At 43.7% G+C, this 16,489-nt stretch overlaps 1 protein-coding gene across 4 annotated transcripts; it reads left to right on the top strand.

The window, feature by feature from the left end:
- Positions 1-210: 210 nt before the first annotated feature.
- On the top strand, positions 211-13,545 carry RNF8 (ring finger protein 8). Of its 4 annotated transcripts, none has more exons than XM_027681785.1 (8): positions 211-322; positions 2,894-3,022; positions 4,003-4,743; positions 5,786-5,848; positions 7,039-7,128; positions 8,314-8,421; positions 9,389-9,600; positions 11,467-13,545. In XM_027681785.1, exons 1-8 carry the CDS (start codon positions 233-235, stop codon positions 11,504-11,506), a joined length of 1,473 nt encoding a protein of 490 aa, XP_027537586.1. In that variant the 5' UTR covers positions 211-232; the 3' UTR covers positions 11,507-13,545. The 4 variants fall into 4 exon arrangements, with proteins under 4 accessions (XP_027537586.1, XP_027537585.1, XP_027537588.1 ...); XM_027681784.1 differs by having other exon boundaries at positions 9,389-9,593; XM_027681787.1 differs by having other exon boundaries at positions 217-322; positions 2,904-3,022; positions 9,389-9,593.
- Positions 13,546-16,489: the final 2,944 nt, after the last annotated feature.

The following is a 16,489-nucleotide window of genomic DNA, read 5'->3' on the forward strand; positions in this document are numbered from 1 at the left end:
GCCCGGAAGGGGCGGTGCGGGGGCGGTGCCAGAGGGGCGGGACACGGAGTAGCGCGGCGGGACTGCGGGGAAGCACCGTGGGATAATGGGAGAGCGCCAGCGGCCCTGAGGGCTCCTGCGGCGCACGCGCGGGGCCGGGCAGCGGGGCGGTGCCTCGTGTTCCGCCCCGCGCGAGGTTCGTCGCTGCCCCGTCACTGCCGCCGCCGCCGCCGCGATCCCTCCGGGGGGAGCCATGGCCGTGCGCGGGGTGCCGCGCCTGGCCTGGTGCCTCCGCCGAGTAGGGGCCAGCTGCGACTGGCTCCTGCTGGAGGCCGGCACGCAGGTGAGCCGGGCCGGGCTGGGCTGGGCTGGGCTGGGCTCCCCGCGGGCCCCTCGGAGGGGGCGGGTGGGTGGCCGAGGCGCGGCCCTCGGAGCCGGCCCCCAGTGCTGGCAGCCAATGCCGGCCCCGCTTAGGCTGAGCTCTGCCGCGGCCGGCTCAGCCCCGGGCAGCGGGCGAGCGGCCCTCGGAGCGCTTTGTTTCGAGAGCTTCATTGTTCCTTATGGCGCTTCCCAGGAGGAGAAAGCCCCGTTTAACGAGCAGCCGCCGCTCGTGGCCGTTCGGAGGGGCCCCCCGTGCGCCCCAGCGCTGCCCCGGCCTCCCCGCGGGGCGGCCCGGGCGGGCGCGTTGCAGCCCCGGTGACGCGGAGGGAGCGCAGGGCGGGTCCGGGCGCTGCAGTCGAGTCTTAGGTTGTTATTATCTTTAAAAGTCTTATGTCGTATTTAGATAGGAGTTGTTTATGACAGTAGCGTAAGTGCGGACGGGGGAGGGAGCCTATAGCCTAATTAACAAGGCGATGCTTTGGCGAGGTTAAATAAGGCACTGCACTTGTGTGGTTTAAGGTGTTCAGGTGTAAACGAGGTCACGTTTTAAATATGTTTTGGTTGTGTTTTGGTGCCGTGCAGGAATAACCTTTTTTCATCAATCGTGATTTTAATTGAAAAGGCCAAATGGGCCCTTGTACTCTTCCCCTTAAACTCAGCAGGCAAAGATGTGTGGTGAGGTTGGGGCAGTGTAGGAGGAGTTCCTGTTCTGGTGATCAAAACCAGGTGAGTAGTTAGGTGGTGTGGATGATGCTGTGGCCAACTCCTTTGTGTTTACGCACTGCAGAAGGTGCCCCTTCAAACTCACTTTTCAGTACTAGTCAAGTCTTTAAGCAAATGTATAGTTTTCTTACTCTCCCATTGTGGATTTGAAGCCTTGAGGTGTGCAAGTGTGCTTAGTGAAGGACTGGAGCTCATACATCTGCAGAACTTGCAGCCAGAGCTCCACTAACTGTGCAGAGAATCCTGTTCAGGATGTTATTGCTCCAGTTGTCTGCATGGCACTTCTCACAGGCAGCAGGAGGGCTGACGGCATCCTGGTGCTACAAGTGTGCCAGGCCACAGGGCACAAACCACTTTTGCTGGGATTTAAATCATAATATTAGAATATTGTGAGTTGGAAGGGACCCACGAGAATCATTGAGTCCAACTCCTGTCCCTGCACAGGACAGCCCCAAAAATCACACCATATGCCTGAGAGCGTTGTCCAGATGCTTCTTGAACTCTGTCAGGCTTAGTGCTTTGACCACTTCAGTGCCAAAGGGTATGCCCAAGGCATGGGGATGCTGTGATGTGCTGGTACTGCTGTGGGCAGCACTGAACTCCAGCAGGCAAGTGGTAACATGTCTTGGACTCCTGTTTGCTAAATGAACTTGATCAAGGGGAAGTTTTGTGACTGGCCCTATTTGGTCTCGCTCATATTCGTATGTGAGGCCTTGCAGATAGGTGTGACTGGGCCATAAGAATCATTCAGGTGGCTTAGGCACTTCTCTTGCTGCTGCAGGGACAAGTGCAAAGCTGATTTTATGTTTGAGTCCACATGAAGTGGGGACTCTTTATCCACCTGAGTTTCTGTATCTCTTAAAGATGCAATCCATATTGACAGAACCTTAATGTATATGAAATATTTAAGAAGATGGGAACAATGCGGTTAAGTTTGCTTTTGTCATCTTAGTTTGCTTCCTTGCATTTAGTTATGACATTGGAGTCTGAGTTCTGACTTTAAACTCAAGGCAAGACCTGCTCAGGTAATGTGCAATGCACAGATGAATAAGAAGAGTGTGCAGAAGAGGCAGTGGAGGGAGGTAGAGCAGAGACGTGCTTTAAATGGCAATCTGCAATTAGATGGGATTTAATAAGATACTGTGAAATGGTACAATTAAATTGTGTCCCTTCTTCCAGAAGATACTATTAGAGTGTAATCAGATTATTTAGATCACTTTCACTACTGGTTACGAGCTGCATGGAGCTTAGATTCTGAGCCATAAGATTGATGGTGTGATTTACAAAAGTATCGTACATTTAGGGCAATGTTGTGTGTGCACTTTTCTGTGGCAGTTTTCTGGGCTATTTTTTCCTGCAGCTTTCTTATTCACAAACAGTTGAACAGATACAGCCACCAAAAGAAGAGGGTAAGAAATAATATTGAGACCCACAAACAATAGTGCTGGTTTGAAGAAATGGTGTTTAGTTAGGTAATGACTAAAGTGGGACACGGATGGATTGAGAGTGGCTTTGAGCAGCTTTGCTGCTGAAGGAAGATGTCCATGAAACCATGAGGTCCATGAGGCTGTAATGTACCTCAGAGAAATCAAATTTTCCTCACTAGGAGAGAAAGATAATACTTCAAAATTTGTAGGTTTCCATTTTCTATGTACTCTTGAATTTAAATGCAAAAAAACCCCCATCATATTATGCCAGGCTCTTTGCAAATAGCTATGAGATGCTAGAGTTTTGCTGTACCTAAATTTAAGTGACATAAGCTGAATTTACCATGTTGATGATTGCAGTTACTAAACTACTTTATTTTTAGGTAACTATAGGCCGAGGATTAGATATCACGTACCAGCTGGTGTCAAAAACCTGTCCCTTGATGATCTCTCGTAAGCACTGTATTTTCCAGCAGAATGCAGAAGGGCAGTGGACTGTCAAGGATAACAAGGTACAGAGACTTATTGAAGACCTTGTACTCTTGAGATTGAGATTGATTGAAAAGAATGCCTTGTTGGGATCAAGCAATGTATGGGCCATGATATAGTGTAATGTAAGTGTGATAGAAGGTTCATGGGAATGTGTCTTGCCTGTACTCCCTTGTCTGTACTCCCTTCAGGAAGATTCAGTCTGCTGCAATTTGGATGCAAATTGTATTACTTTCTTTATGTAGATTCACCTTTTGGTTTAGCATTTTTCAGACCATTGTGGCCTTGCCAAGGGCACTTTGCAGTCTGTGAACCTGTTTTGTGTTGCTTTCTATAAAAAAAATCCTATGAATTTTGGCATTGGATTTTATCCTTTCAAAAGGATAGTGTTCTTGTAGTGCAAATGAAAGAATAAACTGGAACTCGTTATTGTAGTGACACAGGTGCTTTAATTATAATCAACTGCAAGAATCTGTTGTTAGAAAAGACATGCTTAATGTTCAAACAAGTTTCTCCTGAAAGTCCTTCTCAGCTAATTAGAATAAAACGTTGAGTCATCACCCAGGGCTCTCTTTGACTTCAGTGATCTGTTTTTTGAATTGTGATCTTGCCACATTCTCATTCGGACTGAAAACTGTAAAATCAGTAATTTGCTTTAAAACAGCACTGGTAGAAGAAAAACGTTCAACAAGCTTTTGTGCTGTTTTTTCCCCTCAGACTCCATTCTTTTCCTTCTGCACTAGCGTGTACGTTAAAATGTTGGTCTTAGTGCTTGTACACAAAATCTGTATTGCAAGAATAATGCACAGTAAATCATACAATGTAGCAAATAATAAACAGAACACCCAGCCAATAACTTGGATATTGCAAGGTTTATTTAAAGAGGTGGCTTATTCTTATTGCAGCACTGAAGAGGTTGGATATGTTTACAGTTGCCAGAAATAACCTGGAGAGGAGTTTGTAACTACATATTAAATTTTGCTGATTCTGTGTTTGTTGGCAGAGTCTAAATGGAGTCTGGCTCAACAAACAGCGTCTGGATCCATCAAAAGTCTATCCTATTGCTGAAGGAGACCGTATCCAGTTGGGAGTGCCTTTGGAAAACAGAGAGACTGCTGAATATGAGTATGAAGTAATTAAAGAGGAATTGGAGAAAATTAGGCCCTTTTTAGCCCAAAGAAGTGACCTGGGGAAAGCTAAGAGTTCAAGAACTAAACGTAAATTTAGTTTGGAGGAATTGGAGACATCTGGATCAGAAGGCCCTTCGAACTCCAGATGCAAAAGAGACAGAGTGTCCTGTGACAATGAACCTTTGGATAAATCATGGGAACGGGTAGAAGAGGCCAAACGGTTAACAGAGAAGATGGATATCAAGCTGCCTGCTCCTGGACCAAGTGAGGGGGATAGCGGTCCAGTGCATACTAGCCCTGTTCACTCCAAGAAAGCTGTGTCTGTCCCCCATAAGGACCAGAAAGGCTCTGGTCTTACAGAGTCATGGACTGGCTTGAAAATGCTGAGGAAAACTCTAGTAGATGTAATGAAATTAAAGGTCAAAGTGCAGGAGAAGCAGACAGCAGTTCTGAATGTGAAGCAGAGGCGTAGAAAGTGTGCTCAGAAGGAGATCCTGGTAATGGAGCAGGAGCTGCAGGAGTTACAGGACCAGCTGTGCATGGAACAAGAGCATCAGCAGCAGCAGGTGGAAGAGCTGGAGAGGACATTTTGTAAAGAGCAGCAGAAGCTAGAGGTATAATGGTGGTAATCATTTTTGCCTGTCTTCATTTTTATGGAATCTAAAATAGCTCTGAAACTATAGATTAACGCAAATAGTGTTTGTGTGAATTACCCCCTGTTAAATTTTCGTGAATGTACTTAACTTGTACCAAAAGAAAGTGCAGAGACGGAAGAGATTTGGCTGTATGGGGAATTAGGAAAAAGGTGCAAAGTAAAGCATTTCAGTTGGTAAAGAAGCTTGCTTTTTAATAAAAAATGAAAAGTCTGTGCCTGATCTCCTGTGGTTACAGAGAGGGCAAGTTGAAAAGTATTTACTTTGAGTGTGAATTTCTCTTGGTATATGGCTGAAATAATGTCCAGTTTGCACAGCAAATCCACTCTCTTCCAAGCAATGAATTATTGCATACCTTAATCCTTGGAGGGATGGAGATTTTTTATTTTCCTACTTTCAAAGAAACCTTTCTTGCAGTCCATATCTTCAAGCAGTACATGTACGTTGATAAGTAGCTTTTTAGATAACAAACTGAAATTGCTCAAACTTGAGACTTCTCAAAAACTGGTTTAAAAAAAGTAAGGATTCATCTTGGAGTGAGTTTAATAATTTATCAGTAACTTCCTTTAAAGTCTGCTACTAAAGGCAAGATACCAGTATCAGAAGTACAGAAAGTCTGGAGTTGTGTCCTTAGGCACAGTGTGAAGTTCAGCTGGAGGTTTAGGTATGTCTGACCTCCTTGGATGTGCTCAGAGATAGAGTTGCAGCTTTTAAGCTGTTGCTGACCTCTTTGCTTCTACGAACATGCTGGTGCCTTTAGAGCTAGAATACTGTGGAGGTGTTCCAAAAATGTAACTGCAAGTGATATATCTATTTTAAGTCTTCGCAGTAAATGATAGCTCTAATTTCTGTGGCACACTAGAGTGGGACATCTCAGGGTTTTTTGAAAACCAGTGTTCTTTCTTTAAGCATATCCTCTAAAGCGAGGGTGCAGAATAGCAATTTTCTGTTTCTTGCTTTCTTCAAGTCTTTTTTTTTTTGTCCCACTTCTTACCCCACCCAGGGAGAAAAGTGGCAACATGGGGAAGAGAATCTGAAGGAGCAGCTGGCCCAGGTCCTGCAAGAGGCAAGTGGTTATGAGTCTAGGTTTGGTCTAACTTTGTGATTTGAATGTTTAAATCTTTCTTGCTGCTGTGGCCTCTTGGTAGAAGGTGAGAACTTTGCCTTAGCCAACTGTGTAAGACTCCAGCCCCAGGAGCTGCCGGCTCCTGGGCTTAGCTAGGAGTTTAATATATAGATACAGTGTTCTTTAATACCTTGAGATAACGTGAAGAGAATAAGTCACAGTCTTGTTCCCAAGGGATTTCTTTATTAATTTAGGGGAGCAAATAAGAGAACTTGGCCGAAGTTCAAAAGCACACCACACAAGCTGGACAAAAATGTTCCACCACAATACTGACTCAGCATATACTGTTAATCCACAACACTTAAGGTCCAATCCCTCCAGCTCCAAGCCACCCAAAACATCAAGAAAGGAGCAAAGAAAGAGAAGCAGAGAGAGCAAAAAGGAGAAAGGGAGAAAGAAGGAGAGACATATTATATAGCTACCACTGGAACCTTGTGGAAGACCAGCTCTCACACGTCCAAGTGGCAGGGCCATGACACTAGGCAAACACATGCCTATGGTTTATCTACTCTGGTCCTTATGGCCAACCCCTCCAGGCAGCATCTCTGACTCACCAGCCACTCTGGGGTTCCAACCTTGAGTGAGGGGCAGTGTTCTCACTGTCCCTGCCAGTCTGAGCCTGGTTTAGGGGCTCCAAGAGGTGTGGTGTGTTATAGTTTTCCCAGGCTGTTTGTGGCTGACAGCTACTCTGGGGCTTTCCCATGTGGGATCCAGGGGCCTGCCATGAGGGATATAGATCCACCTCACCTCTGTGAGGTTTGACCCATCCCTTCCCCCTCCACACACACACACACTCCCCACAAGGTGGTTCAGACCCAATAATCACTGATCTGGTGTCTAACAGACTGTAAAACCTAACTGAAATGAAAGAGTACCTGGAAGAGGGAATGCAAAGTGCAGTGACACTGGGAATGTCATAAATAACTGGCGCTACATTCCAGTTTTAAGCTAAGGATAAACTGCCTTAACACCTCAACTCATATATACATATGAGTTTGGCAATGGCAATATTGCTCTTTTAGGAGGAGATTAGGAGAAATGAGTATGCTGAAACTTATGACTATGACCATGTATATTTAATAGGATAGTTTATAAGGCCACTCAGAACTTCTGGGATGGTATTGTTACAGCATCGTGCTTTGATGGAAGAGCTGAGCCGTAGCAAAAAAGACTTTGAGGAGATAATTCGAGCCAAGAATAAAGAACTGGAAGAAACAAAGGTAAGGAATAACTGAATTCTCAGTTTTATTCATAAGTGAAAACTATATGCTGCGGCAGAGGAACTGGTTTATTTTACATTTGTCTTAGTTCTGCCTGGCCTCCCATAGTGCAAAAATTTCTGTGTTTTGAGGTGGCAGCTGACTCTGGTTCCCAGGACTGGGGGAGGATGCACCTTGCCCTATTCATAAACTAGTGTTGAACAGTTGTTACTAGATCTTTCTCAGTCATAAAGAAAGCCAAGAGCACCTGAACTGCGCATTGTGCAGGAGAAGTGGGCCTATTCTACTCTTTCTTTAAAATCAAAAAAATAGACCAACACCAACAGAAAAACACCCAGAAATGTTTGAAAAGTGAGGTGCTTCATTTTCAGTTAAAGTGCATATAAGTAAAACTGCAGTGTGACAGCAATTGTATAAAGGAGTGTAGGACTAAAGCAACATGGAATTTGAATAATGAATGAGATAAGCCATATTTTTTCCTGCCCTTAACACAAGGTGGTGAGTGGAAAATAATTAAGGAGATTCTTTCTGTGTCTTACTCTTGGAAATTATCATAATATCTACCTCTGGCAATTTGCTTTGTTTTTTTTTTTTATGTTATCTTTGGAACTCTGCTGCTGTTTCAACTATAGCTTCAACTGGAAGAATTTCTTGTGTTATTTTTAGAAGATAAAGCAGGTACCTAGCCTAATCAGCCTAATTTAACTCCAAACAACCAAAAAAAGATTATTGGGCTGTTAAATGCAAGTAAATGTTTTAAACTTTTATGCTTCAGTTTTTTAACATTTGAGGTGTTTTGTCTGTTGGGTATTATGCTTTTTATATCAGACATCAAAAGAACTGCTGACTTGAGCTAAACTCATGCCAGGAATGGGTTGGAAAAGATTCTGAAAAAGTGATCCAGCTGGTAGTTTCATAGGGCTGAAGGGAATTTTGGTAGTGGCTGCTGTTCTTCCTTCTAAGTTCTCTGCAGTGCATGGGAATATTCTCAATAGTGCTGTGACTGCAAAGAGGAGGGAGGTTACATAGCTGGGTATTACAATAGGCACAGACTTGACATGTGGAGACTTGCAGTATGATTTTCTATTTGTACTACCTTCTCCTGCACACGTGCTTCCTGCCAATATTATATTGAGTAAAATCTTGTTCTTTGTTGACGCATGACCATATGTACTATTTCACTAGGAGGAGAAGGAAAAGGTGAGAGCCCAAAAAGAAGAGGTGCTGAATCAGATGAATGATGTGTTGGAGAATGAGTTGCAATGCACAATCTGTTCTGAGCACTTTATTGAGGTATGTTTAAACCTGTATGGGTTTGCCAGTAAAGAAGAGACTTGAGTAGCTTTTCCTAGTTCTGTTAAAGCAATAGTTAAAGCCTGTTTCTTTCCTTCACTAGTTTAACAGTCCCAACAGACCTGCAGTGCGTTGTTATGGGAAAGGGTTGATCCAGAAATCCATTCTGTTTGCCCTGACTCTTCTGGACAGAAAATTCAGCTTTAATGTCTCCACCTGCATAGACATGCTTAATCCTAAGATGCATATAAGCTTGGAGCACTTGTGCAGGTTTTTGAACTGGTGCTCTGAGTCGCTGCTGACGGCCTTCTTGGGGAGGAATCATTTTGTAGTGGACCTTGCTTTAAGTTGGCTGGATTTGGACTGTTTCAGGTTTAGATATATGGAGAGGTTAGATCAATCAAATCCTGAACCGTTTATATTGTTCAGATAAACACTTTCTTTGAGAAATTGGCCTGTTTTCATTTGATTCTAGATTTGATAGGATATGTCTGACATGGAGACTGTTAGTTTTGTTCATGTTTTGCTGGAACTTCAATTGCATTACGTTAGTTTCTACTATGGGGAAACCTGATGGTTTAGTCTTGCTATAATGGCTGCAGAGCTAGCTCAGATTTTAATTTCTTGTTTCTCAGGAATTTAAAATACTATTCTGCGGTATCTGAGCTTTTTCATAATTTATCCTTTTCAAATTGGGGAAACTTAGAATTAATTCATTTTGTCTGTTTCTGTCTTGCTGTGACTTACAGTGACTCCATTAACTTGCTTGTAAAACTGGCCTGCCCTCTGGCATGGGAAAGTTTGTGTGTGTAACCCCTTTAAAGCTAAAGAAAAGAGATTTTAGGCTCTCCCCTCTCTTTCCTTATAGGAAGTGTTCATCTAATATTTCTCTGTCTTCAGTATATTTTTTCTTTATAATGCTTGTATGGGCATGCTGTGACCAGTGTCATTCCGTTGAATTCCCCAGGCGGTCACTCTGAACTGTGCGCACAGCTTCTGCTCCTACTGTATCGATGAGTGGACGAAACGTAAAGTGGAGTGCCCCATCTGCAGGCAGGAGATCAAATCAAAGACACGCTCTCTTGTGCTGGATAACTGCATTGACAGGATGGTGGAAAAACTGGATGTGGAAATGAAAGAGCATCGCCTGACCCTTATCAGAAAGCGGAAAGGTGAGAGGTGGGTGGATGTGGCATGACGAGTACAATCTTTTATTCTATCTATTTTGTATAACTTTCTTTGGCACCTATATACCAAGAAGATGCTTGGGGAATGCAGCAGAAACACTAGAAAAGTAATCCTGAAATCTCTTGAGTAACTAGCTTTACTGCACAGTAAAATAAAATTAATAAAAAGTTTGGAAAAAGACTTCAGTATGAATTCCACAGTCTAGCAGGATATCTTAATTTAATCATGCTAAAGGTTACACTCTTTCAAAGAGATCACTAAATAAAAGCAAAACTATATAGAATGGTCCTTGAATAATTTGCCAGGCACTTTTGATTAAACTGTTGAGTACATCATTTCAAAAACTCAGCAGGGCAGTGCCAGATAAGAAGCTCTGAATTCTCTTCCGTGTGCTAGATTTCTATAGGAAATCTCTGAAAGGGACATTGGTATATCATGTAAGTGTATGGCTGAACTGGCAGTTGCTCTGCCATGTTTATTTTTGTGGAATTAAAGTCACTGTGGCCTAAAGACATAACATCTTGCCTAGTTGTAGCTAAAAGACAGTGCGTGGTGTAGATAGCTTTAAGAAAAACTCTAGTATGGGCTATTCCTACTCTGCTTCCTTCTTCCTGATTTGTTTCTAGAGCACTTGACACTGGTATCTAGGTGCTAAAATGTAGACATCTTTTCCTGCTGCTGTTTAACAAATTTCTATTGCTCTGTTCCCTTAAGTAATTGTCTTCTTTTCCCTTTGTAGCGGTCAGTGCATGATCCTTCATTTCGCAGTGTGTCAAGCTTTTTACCTAATGAAAGAAAGGTGCTTTTGAAATGTGTCAGATGCTCCATGGTGACATAGAATGACATCACTAAGTAGTGCTAGTTCAAGCCTGAAATTAGAACCTATGTAACCATCTCAGCCCGATTCCCTCAGGAAATGCTACTCTGCTCAGAGAGTGCCTGGCTCAGCTTCATGAATTGCTTTCACCTCTGCGGAACTGACATAGCTCTTGTGCAATGTGCATGTAGGCAGAGTATGCCATAGCTCCTGAAGTGTCTCATCAGGTAGCTAATGGGGACTGGCTGTAGTGGTGCCTTCATTGGAGCCCCCTGCATGCTAAACCAATGGTCTTCGTCCTTGGTTGAAAAAAAAGGAAATAAGCTTGTAGTCTACCTTCATAAATGACTCTCTGTAAGGAAATCATTTAACTTAACCGTGACACACTTCAGGAGGAAGGTTAAATGGTTTCTGTGCCATCTTTTTATTCAGTGATGGAAACATTTTGATTGAGATGAGGATAACCATGTGTCTATTTAAAATTAATTCCTAAGAAGTAAACCCACTGAAAGAAGAATAATGATTAAAGTGGCACTTGAGAAGCTGTCAGAGCTTCCCAAGAAACTTTTCCAAGAGCCTTAGTAGAATGGGCACCAGAAGGACAGCTTGCAGTCTTAAATGTATGAAGGTTTTGATGGGCCTGTAAGCGTCCTGAGCAACTATTATTTGTGTGAGAGCTCCTTACCATGTTTTGTTCCTTCTTCTTTCTTACCTGTAATAGTTAGCCAAGGCACTGTAATAGTTGGCCATTTCCATTGCCAATTGTGTGCCTGTGAAGGGATGGAGAATATCTCCTCCTCATCTCTGTTACCTTAACAGGAAAAGACAGAGAGAACACTTAAGAAAACAAACAAAAAACTCCCAACCCTTTATTCTTTTAATGCTGAAAACTGAAAAGAAAAAGGCCCATGCCCTGCAGCTTGAAAGACATATATCAAACTTCAGTGAGAGGCTATAATATAGTTTCAGACAACTGGTAATTAGCACTTGTGGATACTGCAGTCACAGCTAACTTTTGTATCTGTGTGTTTTGAATGCAGAGAAACAGAATGTGATGGTGAAACCAGCCACAGACAATGACAACAGTGTCACTTCCTCCACCTACTCTATCTTGTCGGTAAACAGTTGTGACAGTGAGGAGTCTGAGGAGGATTCTTACTATAATGAAAGCTATTACATTATCTGAACACTGTTACTGCGGACTTGTTTGCCTGTGTGCTGCCCAGAACCAACCTAATGGTGTTTGGTTGACTGCTGCTGGAGGAGTGGACTGGACACCTGGAAGCAGAGACTCTATGAAGAGGCTAGAGCTCAGAACTAGCAGCATTTCAAAGAAGTACCTTGTTTTTTCAATGAATGTACAGAACCTTGATCTCTAAAACAAAATTGGGGTTGGGAGAGAACAAACTGCTGTTATGCTAGCTAGTTGACCTACAAACCCTAAGCTTCCATGATAGCTTGTGACCCGCTTGGTGTAATGTAATAGTTTGTATTGCATCATTGCCCTTTTCCTCACTGAATGACATGTTTAAATGTGTACATCAGCTTCCCTTATTTCAGGCAGCAGAGGGAATAGCCCAAGGTATTTGAGAACCTGGCCATCCCCACCAGCAGGCAGGAGATTCGTATATCAGGAAAAAGTGCCAGGGTGGGTTTTTCCCTTGAATTTCATACGGCAGCTGGAGTCATCCCAGGCGTCGGGCAGTAAAGGTAATAAAGGGTGGGTTATGGACCCTGTCGGCCGTAAGTGCATTGTGAGCTGAGCTACTGGTCATCAGCTCTCTTTTTATGTAATTCATTTTCTGTTAGATAGGGATGGAGGAGATTATATCTTCCAGAATTCCTTAGCTAGTGCTCTTTTCATGTAGTGTCTTTGGATTGCTCCCTCTTCAGGCTTTTGCATAAAGGGTTTTAGAATTGGGAAGCAGCAAATCCAGAAATTATTAGCAGTGACTTGAGAAACATTTAATCAGCAGCAGAGAGGAACCTCTGCCTCTTCAGAAGTGCTGCTCTCCAAATTATTGCAATGTCCTGTTGGCAGGGTAGGAAAGCAGGATCTGTAGGCAACCACAAGGCACAGAATGAAGCACTTCATTTTATTGTTTACAAAACATCATTGTTGAGCTGTGGGTTGTACTACTCTCACAGAAAATCACTCGTCCCTAAGAGACTGAGCAAGTCTTGCCTCCTCCTATCATGTATTTGTCTATCAAGTTCCATTTTCCAGTGGCTTATGCTTTTGACTGAGCTGTTACATGGAAAGGACTCATAGAAGATGGGGAATCCCTTCTCTTCTGTAGTATGTCTTTGGCTGTTTGTATGTGCTCTTTTGTTTCTATGTTTATTTTGTTTAAGAACAAAAATATAAATCCATTTCTACATTAGTCTTCCTTTGTGCAGCCACTGAGATGAATGTCTTTCTCCTAGTCATCTTTAGATTTATTTTTTTTTGAGAAAAGAGAGACCATCTCATTTCATGACTTTGCTTCATGTTTTGATCGCTGTAAGCAGTGTGGGTACTGTAAAGTTACTTGAAAGACTCTTGTATTGAGGAACTGATAAAAGACTGTGACTACCCTAATACTAATTTAGTAGGTACAAATCATACCTCTTACCTTTTTCCTCTGAAGAAAGATCCCATTAAAAAGGTGATGCTGTCCTTAGGAAGTTAGTGCATTCTGACATTTGATTGGTAGGACTTAAACGGGGGGGGGTGCTGATCTGAAGGCCAGGCAACTTGCTTAAAATTTTAGTGTAAGTAATGTCTCCTTTTGTGAAGGAGACATTATGTCTTGCACATTCTTCTTTCTCTTTTAATATTCACTTGCTGTATGTGCTTTTGAAAGTTTCTTTTGTGAATATGTGCTTTCTAGGATATGCAAAAGAATGTTCCTCAAAATGCTCATGAAATAGGCTGATGTAAAACAGGCATTCTCAATGAAGAGGAGTAGAAGGAAAATACTCTGGTTACCTAGGACTGCAAATTCTTCTACTGTGTATCTCTTCCATGGTTTTTTTTTCTCATTTAATTTTGTGAAATATATATATATTTTATTATATTGGTGTTGCAGAGAAGGAGAACGCTTGCCTGGGTAACAGAATGGTAATCTTTGGTGCAATTTCTGAGTGTGTCCTCTTTTCACTAGAACATGAAGAATGTATGTGGTATACCAAACCATTTCCACTCTTATTGGTAGGTGCATAATGTGTAAAGGTCCACAGAGAGAGGTTAAGTAATAATACTGTTCACTTGCAAAAGCTTTTCACTGACAAAACTAGCAGTGTGCTCTCCTTTGGTCTAAGTTCTGGATCCTTTCTTCTACTTGGTTGTACATCTAAATGTCCCCTTGGAGATGTTATATCCTGAACATAACATTCCTGTCTTGGGATGGCATCAAGTGCTTCCAGAATTCAGATTACAGCTGAGCTAGTCACAGCTGATGCACAGCAGGCTTGATGCAGGTTCAAGACTTGCTGCTTTCCACTGGAAGACAGCTGTCAAGTAGTGTGTTAAACACTTTCAGAAGAATACATTGTCTAGCAGCATCAGAGGAATAGTTGGGATGGAGTGCTAATGGATTGTGGAAGGGGATCATCACATCACAGGGGAATGTTTAACTCATGGAGACTTACAGAGCCCAAGATGAATCTGACAATCACATGTGGAAGAAAAATCTACCATCTTAGTATTTGGTGAGCCTGTCACAGGCAGAATGGGAGCTTCAGACAAAAGTTTATTAAGAAGGCCTCCCGTTGAGTCATGAGGTGCAGAAAGGGCACCCTTGCTTTCTAAACTCCTCCAAGAGCAGCCTGGCTGGATCCAGTCTTAGCCCCAGGCTTTGTCAATGGTTTAAGTGTAAAGGATTATATAGGTGTAATTGAACCTTTATACAACTTTGTCCCATGGGATGGCAAACCAGATATATTTATATAAATATATATGATTTATTATTACAATAATCAGACTAAAATATCTTAATCAGAATTATTTACTACACACTATAGGAGCTATAACTATTGTAGTACACTATGAAGCAGTACTGAAGCAATTATATTAAAGCAATTGTATTAAAGCTAGCAAAACCAATTATTAAGTAGAGATTGATGTTACTCAACCCATACCAATGACCAAATCTCTTTTGCTCAGCCTCGAGGGAGTAACCTCGAAGGGTGTCTCCCCCCAAGGCAGGAATCTCCACACATACACTCCAAGAAGGGGTATGTCAGAAGACCCTGCCCTTTAAATTTGGACTGGGCTTTTATAGTATAAAGTGATTGACTGTCAGTCATGTGTCTCCAGGCCAGCTGTGTCAGCTCAGCAGCTTTAGGTACATTATCAGTAGTATCACTTGTTTATTCCTTTATCTGGATACTTCACCAGGTTTATCACATCTTTATCTCGCTATCAGGATGTTTAACTTTCGTGTTAAGAAGTCAGACTGGATTCAGCATTAGTCAGACTGGATTCAGCATTAGTCAACGCCAAAAGCAGCATGATGACCCCTTCTTCTTTTACTACTGATAGCTTTGCAAATAATATAATGGCCAGTCTTCGCGAACGAAGATTTGGGGAAAGGTCTTTTTATCTTTCCAGCCTGCGCAATGGATTTTTTAGGTGAGACACAGCCTGCGCTGAACTGAGCCCACCCTTTAATCCTAAGGTTTAATCCTAAGGGGCCAAGCAAGCTTGGACAATGGCAGTGAGGTCCTCAGGACGTAGGTTTGTTTAGAGTGACCTTCTCATAGATGGATGGCCTCACAGGGCTAACGGGCTCCATCTGCCCGGGGGACTGGCTGGATTCGAACCTGGGTCGCAGAGGTGAGAGTCCTGCATGCTAACCACTAGGCCACCAGGGGTCCCCTAGCTTTGCAAATAGGGCATTGTTTTCCCCACTCCAGGCAGAGCATCCTGCTACAAATTGTTGCAGAGCCTTAGCAACAACTGTCATTTAACCTTGCAGGACATGTAACACGCAATTTAATACTCCAGCTGTGCCCCTCTCCCCCCAGGTGAAGTCTGGGTTTTCTTTTCCAAAGGTGTATTCTGACTAGTCAATGCTTTATTTCCTCCTCCTTGTCCTTCCCTCCTCCTGGTCCCTTTTGCCATAACTTGACCTAACCAAAGACACAGCTTACAGCAACTAGATAATCTTGAACTATGCTTCTCCAGTAGGATCCTCCTATCCCTTGGTGTTACCATGTTTGCTTTGGTTTTTGAAACTAAGCATTCAGGCCTGCGTGCTGAGCTGTATGTCCCCAGGTTTACAGCTTAATGCAAAGTACAAGGCAGCTCCCAGAATCACATAATCAGTTTGGTTGGAAAAGACCTCTGAGATCATCGAGTCCAACCTTTGACCTAACACCACCCTGCCAACCAGACCATAGCACTGAGTGCCATGAACAGCCTTTCCTTAAACACCTCCAGGGGCGGTGACTCCATCACCTCCCTGGGCAGTCCGTTTCAATGTCTAATCACCCTTTCTGTGAAGAAATTCCTCCTGATGCCCAACCTAAACCCCCTGGCGCAGGTCGAGGCCATGTCCTCTTGTCCTGTCTCTAGCTGCCTGGGAGAAGAGGCCGACCCCACCTGGCTATACAACCTCCTTTCAGGTAGTTGTAGAGAGTGACCAAGTCACCTCTGAACCTCCTCTTCTCCAGGATGAACAACCACAGCTCCGGATACGACACACGATAGACACACGTTTACCCATCCAACATATTTACCAAAAAAAAAAAAAAAGAATATCTGGCACTTTACATCGAATCCCGCTACATTCACACCACGGCCCGGGGCTGCCCCCGGCCCGCCTGCGGGATCGGGCGGTGCGTCACTGCCGCGCGCCGGCGGGCCGGGCAGGCCCCGCGCGAGGGGCGGGACGGAGGCGGGGCCGGCGCCGCGTCCGAGCGGGGAAACGAAAGCGACAGCGGCGCAGGAGCGGCGGCCTCGCGTCCTCCCCCCGCCGCCTTCTACAAGCCGGAGCCCTCCGGAGCCCACCCCGGCCGGTGCTGCCGCCACTGCCGCCCGCCCCAGCGCAGCGGGCCCCGGCCCCGGCCGTGTGCGAG

This window comes from Neopelma chrysocephalum, unplaced genomic scaffold (genome assembly GCF_003984885.1).
Source record: "Neopelma chrysocephalum unplaced genomic scaffold, ASM398488v2 Primary Assembly neopelma1_61b, whole genome shotgun sequence".
NCBI classification, from domain to species: domain Eukaryota; kingdom Metazoa; phylum Chordata; class Aves; order Passeriformes; family Pipridae; genus Neopelma; species Neopelma chrysocephalum.

Coding starts and splice junctions, on each gene's coding strand:
- RNF8 (XM_027681784.1), top strand. CDS start 233: ATGGCCGTGCGCGGGGTGCCGCGCCTGGCCTGGTGCCTCCGCCGAGTA. Junction 7,129..8,313: donor AAGAACTGGAAGAAACAAAG/GTAAGGAATAAC, acceptor CTATTTCACTAG/GAGGAGAAGGAAAAGGTGAG. Junction 8,422..9,388: donor GTTCTGAGCACTTTATTGAG/GTATGTTTAAAC, acceptor TGAATTCCCCAG/GCGGTCACTCTGAACTGTGC.